An 11,026-nucleotide genomic window follows, 5' to 3' on the forward strand; every position below is an offset into this window, starting at 1 on the left:
GGAGGGCGGGCGGGCGCAGGGCCCGTGCCAGCCGAGGTCCAGCCGGGCGGAAGGCCGGAGCAGACGCGTGTCAGGCTCCGTGCGCGTGGGGCCGAGGGCCGGAGCCAGCAGTGGTGTCTGCGTGCTCTTAACATCCCTCGCGGGTTTGAGTCGTTCCCTCAAGCCCGGTCCGCGCCTGCATCCGCAGCGCCCTGCGGCAAGGAGACCGATTGTTTCGTTCGATGGTGTTGGAGCGGTCACTTCCTTTTTTTTTTTCTTACGTGATCTCTTCTAAATTATTCCACCATTCTCTAGTTTCACACTGGATGAAACTGGAAAAGCTGTTGTCGCAGATCTCTGTTCTGCGCTTACGTGTGTGGCGGCGGCCTTGTAGCTGTGGTGCCTGAGGACATACGCGGGGCATCTGAGCAGGGACGTTCCTCCTGCAGTGATTCCAGCTGCTCGGATTAAAAACTAGACAAGCTTTTGTCTTTCTCTTTTCCCTAGGACATAATGACTACTTAATCTCTCTTCTTCTCTTTGACATCCCCCCTACTCCACAGGTACCAACTGTCTTTTCTCTTAGTTGTTTATCTAAACTTGGAGGAATTTTTCCTCGTGTTCTATTTAGCGCTGATATTTCCTGCCTCAGTTTCAAACCTGAAGTGTGTTTTGTGCCTGAAAATTCACCTATCCACAGAAATAAATTTGAAGTGTGTCTTCCAGGCATGTTTCAGTATGTGAGTCAGCAACAGATGTTTTGTCGTTTTTCCAAAATGTGACTGATAAACAGGAATAGAGCACTGCAGTGTTCTGATTCGGTAGCACCTCTGTAGTAACAGTGTGTAGTCTGTTAACTTAAAATACAAAGCCTCCTGAACAGCATTGATCACTTTTTATCAAAATAAGTCAGTGCAAAGTTTACCTGACCTAAGAATTTGCGTTGCATACATTAAAACTCACAAACAGTGACTCTGGGACTCCCTGGAAGCCTGTTGGGGGGGAGGTGTCTGAAGTCTCATGCAGGCTTCCTTGGCTTTGTGGCATTAATTTGAAAGTTGATAAGGTGACTGTGTGTTGATAAATGAAAAATACTGAATGTTATTCATGTCACAAAAGGGTTGGAAGTTACTGACTTAGTGTGAGTTGTTGCTCAGTTTGGGCAGCAATGCACAGAGGGAAATCCCTTTTTATAATTAAAAAAGGAGGGGGAGAAAAAAACCCTCCACTTTGCTACTAAGTTCCATGAGCTGCATAGATCACTTACTGTTAGAAAATCTCATTTCTTTCCTCCTGTTTCAAAATCGTACTTGTGTGTAGCTGCAGTTTTACCCTTTTCAGTTTCAAGAGCTGCTTGGTTCTTGCTTCTTTTCGGCTTAGCTATGGCTTCTGTAACGGTTTCGGTAAGAAAGGAAAATCTTACCCTACAGATCACTTCAGGTGGTTTTGAGATTTTATTTTTTATTTAATTTGCAACACCTTCATTCATAATATAGAAGATATATTTTGATACTGAAATTTTCTGTAAGCAGAGTTTTGCAAATGGAGAAAATGTTTATTGTTTACAGTTAGCAACACAACATCCAGCCTCAATAGTTTACTAACTTGCAGGTAGAAGTGACCAGCAAGCATAAGCTTTTGCTGCTGTTCAGAATGATTTTTGTTAAATACAGCTGTCTACCTCTGTTTGCCAGAGCTGTGGCAGTTCTGCAGAGTCTGAGCTGTGCCTCTGCAACTTGCTCAGCTGGAAGAAGTTCAAACACTCAGGTTGAGTCACCTTCCATGTGATCAGAGTTGAACTCGTTCTTGTTTGCTGGGGTTTTTTTTCCTATGTATCTTGTGGTCAGTCATAACATGACACCTGATCAGCTGTTTCTCTCCTTCCTTTTTGCAGTGTTATCAACACAATGCTGGTCACATGTGCTGTTTGCTGCTACCTATTGTAAGTATAAATAATGTCTTGACTCTTAATCAAGGTACAGTTCTGATGTAATCAAAAGTTCCTTTTTTATGTCTTCAAGACATTTAGGAAGAAGTTTTTCAGTGTGTCCCAGATTTTAAACACACGTATTTTTTGACAGCTCTTAGAATTCTTGGCTTCAACCTGCTGAAGAAAACGTTTTCCTGTTGGTGGATGCTGATTTAAACCAAACCTGGATTTCTTTTGTTGTCTTCTGACACATCACTACTGTATAGTGCTCTGTGTTGACTTGATATTACTCCTTTCCAATTCACTAGCTTGTTTGCTCACGAGTATAATGGCAATTTGTCAAATCAGGATTTTTTTTTTTGATTCACAGTAAAGCAGTTACTTTTTGCCTTGTTCATTCTTTACACCCTTACCTTTATTTCTAAGTGATGCTCATTTAAACCTACTGATGAGTTTTGCTTTACTTAGTCTGGTTGAATGTATTCTCAAGATCTGGTAGAGCAGTGGGTGGAAAACCTTACATGCTTTTTTTGATATATGACAGTTTTTGACAAACTTGTGATGCCTTGTTAAGATTGTTTCTTTTTAAATGCACAATGTTTTTTGAGGCTGTCTTTTTCTGTAAGAGAATGAGTAGAAATACCAATGACTTGTTAAGGAACTCCTCATAACCATGTTGGCATTATTTATGCTTCTCTAAGGAGCCTAACAGGAGTATTTAGAGAAATGCATCTCGAATCTCAAGGCTCGTGCTTAAGAACTGGCAGCCAAAAGCCGTGTTACCAGTGTTGGAATGTTCCAGGAGGAGCCTGTTCAGTTCCATCTTGGGTTGGTCTGTGGCACAGGCTTAGGCAAACTTGATCTGGTTTCATGATGTGATATTCAGGTTTCATAAAGGTGAGGCCTGGCATGTTTTTTTTTTAATTTATGTATTTTGGATGTTAAGTCGTAAGAAATCATTCTTTTGGATAACTGTAAAAGTACAGTAAACTTGCTTCTGTGTTTTGAATCTATGACAGATTTTAAAATGAAAGCTTTGCTGAGCAGAAAAACTTGAAAAGCTTTGTAGTGCCAGCAACTTGAATTTGGGATTGAGATTTGGGAATTTCAGTACTATGAGGGCCTCCTTGTGTGCACATAGTGTGTAGCAGCCCGGTCTTGTGGTAGATCCCAAATGCTTGGCTAAAGGGCAACTGGATGCTCGTTTTTACTAGGTTACAGTAAGTTGGGGGATGATGGTTTGGATTTTGTTTTGATTTTGTTTAAAGTTCTCACTTAAGTTCTTCCTACCCTGTATTTTAACAGAAACAATGTCTTACTCTGCTAAAATCCTTGAGGCTTAGGGTTTGTTTCTTTACTCTTTGAAGGACAGTTCCTCGAAGTTGAGGCTGTGTGGCATCTGCAGAATCCTTTGGATTATGAGGTGGAATGTGTTTATCGTAGAATTTCTTAACTTTGAATGCTGTGAACTGTTGAAATGTATAGTGGTATTTCACTTGTAAGTTTAGTGATCTGGGGTTTTTTTGTACAGAAACAGAGCAATTATAAATCTACTGTAATTAATGTGATTTATATTCTATTCTTGCATGTCCAGTGAGGGGGTTCTTCCATAATCTTGTGGGCTGTTACTTGTTTTTTCCAATTACAACTTGAGAAAAGAGAAGCAGCAAAATCTTACTATGTTTTAAACCATCGGTAATTAGGCCCAACCACATAAATTACCTGAATAGTGTCTGCTCACCAGAATACAACAAAAAGCAGATTTTTCTCATCATGTTCCACGATAGAACTTGCCTCATGGGTCTGCTTTTTTTCTTTCCTCCTCATCTCTCCCATGAATCATAGTCACAGAATGGTTTGGTTTGGAAGGGACCTTAAAGATCACCTAGTTCCAACTCCCCTGCTATGGGTATGGACACCTTCCACTAGACCAGGTTGCTTAAATTCTGCATAGAATCATGGAACAGTCCTGGTTAGAAAGGTTCTCAAAAGATCATGTGGTCCCACCTTTTGTTTCTCTGTTTTACTCAAATGTATGTAGGTCTGTTCTTGCCATATCCTTTTCCTTTTTTGGGGGAGGCATTGAAAAAATTTCAGACCTTAATTTCAGTGACTGAAGAGACTCATTTTTCCTACCAGTCTTGAAAGAAGCCAGAAAGGATGTTTTCTGAGGATTCTTTGTTGGATATGTTAGGTTTAAAGTAACTTCTTGTGTTGTCCCAGATATGGTGTTCTGAGTTGTGTGCCTGTAGCAGGGAGCTGGTGCTATTATCTACCTTTTAGAGTTATTTGGAACTCTGCTAGGCTGACTTTTGTTCTCTGAGTTACCTTTCCAGTTGAAAACAGAGGAAAAAACAGTTTCCTGTCTTCATTAAGCACCAATTGATTGACAAATTAACTTGCATCAAACTGAATTTATGCTAACTGAATTTAAAGTCAGTCACATCTCAGTTTAAAGCTGTTTCTTCTGCAGTTAGATTTAACAGTGATCATCTTGAATAACCATAGTGGTCACGTGGTGTTAACTTGGTTGTTCTATGGAAAATTTTTGCATGGATAAGTGCGTGGTTTGTGTACAGAAACTGTACCCAGCAGCCTTTTGAGGGACAATACACAAGCCTCGGGAACTTGATCAAATACAAGGCAGTGCATAAGGAGTTACTGCTGCAGAAATTACAGGTTGTGCTGTGTCGTAAGGTACTGTCAAAGTCTAAATCTATTTTGCTGTTTACAAAGCAGTTCCTGAAGCAGTCCCACGATACTCTCCTGACAGAGGGCAGGTCCTTGAGAAATGGTATTATTTGCTACTGATTGGAAAGGTCCTTGAGAGATGGTATTACTTGCTACTGATTGGAAAAGGGTTAAAATGTGGTTGCTCAAATTGACATTTAAACAGAGATAGCAGGACCTTCACTTGTGATACGTCGCATAGACAGATGGCAGTTACAGTAGAAAGACCTTTTCAAAGATCTTTCCGCTAGAACATAAGGGACTTTGATTTCCTTGTCTGAGCTGGGTAATTAACACTAACTGTTGTAAGTGGTATCTGGTAGAATGCAAGGGCCTGTGGGTGGCTTGAATGCGATACCTGATTTTAGCAACTCTAGAACATTACCCGTTGGACGCGGAGGCTTTCTTTGTTTCACTCTGAATGCCACGTTTTGTTTTGCGTTGTCAAGATAGATGACTGCATAAAGCAGCATCGCTTAAGCAAAACGTGGGAAAGGCTTTTTCATGACTTGCATTCAAGGAAGTCGTAGAGTTCAGCACCTAACTACTGTTTTAAATTATTAGACCCTAGCAGAGCAGGGAGGAGGAATATGCTATTGACCTGTAATGACACTGTGGCTCAGAGCTTGGGTATCCAGCATGGTCCCAACAAACAGCTTTTGAAAACTGCACAGTGCTTGCCTGGAGCATGGTTATACAGCTGGGACACGTCAATATCTGAATGTGCTTCCAGCTCATTTAATTCACAGCCATGCTGGGCCTGAACTCGGGGAGCATAGAGAGGTGAGATATTTGTGCATAGAGTTCCTTCCTTCTGTACAGTGAGGAAGAATAATATGCTTTAACAGGCTTTTAGTGTTCCTACCCTCCTCCCACTTCTGTTGCTTCAGGATGCTAAAGGCAGATGGTACAGTGCTCTGGCACCCCTTCAGTCTGTCTTGTATCTGAAAATTAACCCTTGCAAAACAAATTCCATGGTATTTTTAAGCGCTAGTTTGTTTCTCCCTTGAGTAAATGTAACATACTGATTAAGGTGGTTTCAAAATACATCGTTGTCATTGCTTTGGGTAGCAAAGTAGAAACATGTCAACCTAAAGGTTATTGGCTCTTCTCGATGGCGTCTTGCTGATGTTAATTGCCTGCTACATGTTTCAAGGCTTGCTAGGCTGATAGACTGCTGCAGGCTCAGCGTGTCACTTTAACTAGAGCCCTACTTCGTGGAAAACTGAAAGTGGCATTGAAAATAAATATTTGTAAATTTTAAGAGGATTGATGTGTTTTCTTTAAGTCTGGCCCACATCTTTTGCCCTTGGCTGTTCTAGCTGTTTTACAGCAGACCTGCACTTCGTTTGCTGGTCAAAGCATCAAGGTTTGTGTGGAATTTTCCATGACTGCCTAAGCACTCCGCTACATTTGTGGCAGCTCCCATTACAAAGCTGCTCTGCTTTTTCTCCTCCTTACAAAGCATTCTAGAAATAGCAGACAGATGAGCCGGTGTGTTCACTAAATGTGTTTATATAATTAGTATTTAACATAGATTTAAATCCATGGAAGCTTCCCTCGCTTTTTCTGAATCTTTTAATATTTATAAAGCAAATATATCTTTTAACAGTGGAATATTTACTTCTGTTTAGCTTTCCTGGATATCTTCCACGAACTACATTCCCCTTGTTCTTGATTCTGGCTATGGCTTCCGCAGTGTTGGTTTGTGAACTGATCTATGACAAGGCTGCTGTTGCTGATGATGTGGGGTTTCTTGTCGTATTGGTTTTGCTGTTGTGTTCCTGTAGCATTGTACCCTCTTGCTTCAGGTCCCTGTTTCTTGACTTCTGCGCCAGGTTTAAATTCACTTTAATTCAACCTCTGATGAAAAATATACTCTATCTGCAAGGCTTGGCTGTCGTACGCTGAAAATAAGAGCAGATGAGAGAGAGTTTCTCAGGGGTTTTGTTCAAAGGATGCTTCAAAAGCACTGAGGAAAGGTGTGTCTCTTATGTTTCTGTCTCCTGAGACCTCAAATACCTGAGTGTCGTGTGTCTCAAAACACTTCTGTCAAAGCACGAGAGAAATGCTGTCAGGTGGTTTTGTGTTGCTTTAAATTTAACAGGACAATTTAGCGTTTCAGTTGCAGAATGATTTGGTACCAGATCTTCATTGCTGGTATCTGGGCTTTGTGTATGAGCTTGAGAAAATTTTGATTTGATACTAGACCTTCCTGAAAATCCTCTTCTCTGATAGTACTTGTGCTTCGGACAAGCCTTTCCATTACCATAAGCTTTGTAATTTGGCTGATGTTCTCTCTTTTGGGTTGGGGGGTTTGTCTTGCAGTTGGCTGATCGCGATTCTGGCTCAACTCAACCCTCTCTTTGGGCCGCAGTTAAGCAATGAAACAATCTGGTATCTTAAAGCTCACTGGCCTTAAGGATGTCTGTCCTCTGCTGCAATTTATTGACTAGGTGAGTATGACCAGATTTACTGATGTATTTGGTATGTTAAAGCTTCGGGAGACGCTGAACAGTAGTGTAATCAGTGTGTTCAGAATGGCTAGCTGCTTTGCAGGAGAAACCTATCTTTCTATAGGCTGCAGCAAAACATGTTTTGGATGTTAATCTTGACTGGATACCGTGAAAAGCTTGGGCTGAATCTTGTACAGCTGTTATTTCTCTGCTGTCACATGGTGCTGTGTTCAGTAGGCAGGGGTTTGTGACAGAAACGGTACACTTCTTCCTACAAAAAAATAACATTGGGCTAGGATGTCTTTTAACAGCTAGCGTAAGTGGATTTCCTAACCTTAAACAATTGTTAAACATCTCCTCAAGCCTCCTACTCTTTCATCCAAGACCTGTCCTGATTTCCAAGGCAATGTACAGTTCCCATCACTGATCTGTTAAGTCCAAGTGAGCACTGCATTTGGAATGGTTCTGTATCTCCTGTCAGTGCAGAGCGCTAATGCTGTGCTTACAGATTAATGTTTTATTTTAATGATGGCCTGTGTGCAGATTTAATTGTAGATGAGCCTGGTGGTTGCTGCCTGGGTAGTGCTGCTGGAATGCTGCTGTTGCAGTTCTTGGGCTTGCTTTCTGATGTGACCAGCAAAAACACAAAGGCTTGTACTAAAAGTGCCATGATGACCTCGGGTTTCTCTAGAGCAGCAGCATGTGGAGGTGAAGGTTCAAATAAAGGATAGCTGTGTAAAAAAGTATCCACTATCTTAGTTTTTATGCTGGTAACTGAATAATTAGATACACTTAGTTTTTATGGGGTTTTTGTCCTTGTAGGTTTAACTGCCTACCCCGTTGCTGTTATTACTCCTGTTTACAGGAGTCCAATAGCAGCAGACAGATGACAGTTGGTGTTACAGCTCAGTTAAATGCTGTCTGTAAAGCATCCTGAACATTTACCCTGAAGCAAAGCTCCACTGCCTCAAAGTAGGCTGTGGTGTTGTCAGACTGTGGCGTGTGCGTGTCTGTATCTTCTCTTTTAAGCAGCAAACAGACGCTAAAGGTAGGCTTGGCCCTGCTTCAAGTTGAGGCCTGCAATTAGCTAAGTCAGTCAAGCTGAATCGCCTAGGTGCATTTTCACTGCTTGTGTGTTAACACATCGTTAGCTAAACCAGAGACTTCTGGTAAAAGGCATACAGATCCCCAAATCCTATAGGATAATTCAGTTGTTTGAGATCTGAAATTGAAATGTAATTTTGTGGACAAGTGGGTATATATCTGGCCTTGGATATAAAAAATTGGACTTCCTTCTGACTGATAAATAGTCTGTGTGTTTCAACCAGCAAGGACAAACTGGAGATGAGGTACAACTCTTGGACTTTAGGCGCCTGCTAAAAGAATCAGGGCTTTCCTCCTCCCTTTCCGTGAAGGATTTTCTGGAGAACTGGAGGTAAATTTGTACCAAGGAAGAGAGGGACCTAATGCGTTCTACCATGTCCAGAAAGTTTGTGAGGAGCTATCACTTTTAAACTTAGAAAAATTGGATAATTCTCCATTACAAATGGAGAATTTGAGACCTATATAGCACATGCTGTTTTGTTATATGAAGCAGGGTTTTTAACCTTTGATATATCCAATTCTGGAATAAAATTATGGTTCTTGTCTTTGTGAAAAATAATGCTCTAAAGTAAAAGCATAAATTCTCAGGTGTTGTAGTTAAATATGTTCTTTATTGCTAGAAATATGTTGTTACGGGACATACTATTCTTCATTGTCTTGTTTGACTTGCTCTTGTAGTGTTGAGTGAACTGAGCAGTGAGGAGGTGGCTACCTTGATCAGGCTGCAGTGTCCTGTCTTTCGCTGTTGTCTGCTTGTGCACTCGGAGCTCCCTTTGAGCTTCTCACTAAACAGGAGCTGTGAATTCGATTCTGTCTGAAAGAGTTGGGATCTATCTCTGACACTGCAGAGAATCCCATAAATATAGCTACTATTTCTTGTTTGAACAGTTATTTTTGACTTTAAAGATGTGCTTTTCCAGCACTCAGGTGCGTGTACTACTTTTTTTCCTGCCTCCCATTTCTCTTTCAGTTGAGGTTTGGATGGATTAGTATGGACGATGCAAAGAGCTAAAGAGAATGAAATACTGACTCCCAGAGTGGAGAGATCCTTATTATCCTTATTTAAAAATGAGGATAACGTAAGCAAACCCATTTTGCTTGTCCAACGGAGCAGGCTGAAAATGCACGCAGAAGGCTACTGCGTTCTAGTGAGGAGCAGCTACAGATGCTGACTTGATTGCTCTGTGCCAAATTGCACAAGTTTGGTCTTTCTTTTGGTCAGTATCCTTCCAATTCAAGTGAGGTATCAGATGACTTGTCTATGGGATGAGGTTAATGGCTTGGCTGGCAGTATGTAAGAACATGCAAAACTCTGTAGCTGCGGTAGATACGGGCTGTAGCCTCTTTTTAAGGAATGTGATCTAACGCTGCCTTTTCTCCTGAACTTTGTCAATTAACAGTCTGTTCTCAGACCAGGAACTTTCCTCACGCAAATGCGAGAAGCACTATTGTCCAGATGACTGGATGCTGTTACAGTACTGAAAACTTCCTAGTAAAATAGTTGTTCTACCAGCTTATCATGTAACTAAAACTACTTGTAGTAACTTCAGAAATGAAGCTGCTAAGAAAGCAAGAAAGTAGAGATTATTTGTGAAGCTCCATATGGATGAATTATCTACAGTTCTTGAGCATTTCTCAGTACATTTGTGGAATGGGAATAGTTGTGGTTAACAACCAGGTCTTCAGTTAGTAAATTGTTTCAAAAGAAAGGAATAATTAAGTTGCCTCTTGCTTTGCAGGTAAAGAAGAGATTTCCTGCAGATGAAAAACTCCACTGACCCAAAAAAGGCCCTTAACATCCTTGGTTGGATACCAAGCCTGCATTAATGCCTTAACCTTTCTATTGTGTTTCAAATGGCCTGTTCCAAGCCTTATATTTTTTCCTACTGTGCCGTTTAACAGTGTGCCTAATGCAATTTCTACTCCTCTTTGGTACTGTAAATTTTTGTCTGTTAACTCAGATGTGATGATAATTTCTAAAGTTTTTATGAGTCATAGTCAGCTTTCCTATTCATTTTACTCACTCCGTAGGAACACTGTATATATCTTACAGGTCTTAAGTTGTCTGTTGCTATGCTGTTCACCCCTGTTGTGTTTGACTGCACTTGGAAAAAAATGTGTGCAATGAAACTGTATGAGGAGAGGAGAAACCGTGGTGCCACATGTTGATGGCATTTATTTTTTAAAATGAGTTGTATTCTTGGGAAATTTGGTCTTAAATTTCTCATGCCTGGAAATAAAACTAATCCTCTGCTTTATACAAAATGTTCCTGTGCCATGTTTAATGTTACAGTGTGCTTTTCTGTGGTTTCAATCAGACAGTAGTTAGCCAGAGTTGAGCTGAGGAATCTTTAGATGATGTGGGTAAGCTGGAATAGTCATGCAGTGTGATGAGATGAGCACGCTTGCTGCCTGTGTCAAGACCTCTCGAGTAGTTTTAAAATAGGACTAAATTAGCAATCTAAAACTGCTGAAAGGTCTGCAGGAAGAAGTGAATGCTTAGCTTGAGAGCCTCTTCTCCGTGAACTTCCCATTGTCTGGTACTAGCGGGACTGGGTAGCAGAGAGAACATGACTAGTTTGAATGAAGCGTAAATAGTAACTTTAATAGGAGATTGAATTACTCCCTGGCCTTTTTGGAAGATACGTATAGTAACAAACAATTTGAGCAGAAAACATAGTAGTTGTTTTGTACTGACTTGACACTTGCACGTGGAATTGCAGATCTGATAAAGCACATGATAATGTAGGCCAGAGGTGAAAGATTGACAAGGCTCCTTGATGTCAGCTGAGTCCGTGGGGTTGAGAACTCCTCTAGTAAATCATTT

At 40.8% G+C, this 11,026-nt stretch overlaps 1 protein-coding gene across 1 annotated transcript; it reads left to right on the forward strand.

Moving 5' to 3' along the window:
* Nucleotides 1–1,873: 1,873 nt before the first annotated feature.
* On the forward strand, nucleotides 1,874–7,061 carry ATP6V0E1 (ATPase, H+ transporting, lysosomal 9kDa, V0 subunit e1; the record flags this gene model as incomplete). Its single annotated transcript, XM_010156875.1, has 2 exons — nucleotides 1,874–1,921; nucleotides 6,968–7,061. Coding segments are annotated over 2 exons (142 nt in total), but the record flags the coding sequence as incomplete, so codon positions are not given.
* Nucleotides 7,062–11,026: the final 3,965 nt, after the last annotated feature.

Source organism: Eurypyga helias, unplaced genomic scaffold (genome assembly GCF_000690775.1).
Source record: "Eurypyga helias isolate BGI_N326 unplaced genomic scaffold, ASM69077v1 Scaffold45018, whole genome shotgun sequence".
Lineage (NCBI taxonomy): Eukaryota > Metazoa > Chordata > Aves > Eurypygiformes > Eurypygidae > Eurypyga > Eurypyga helias.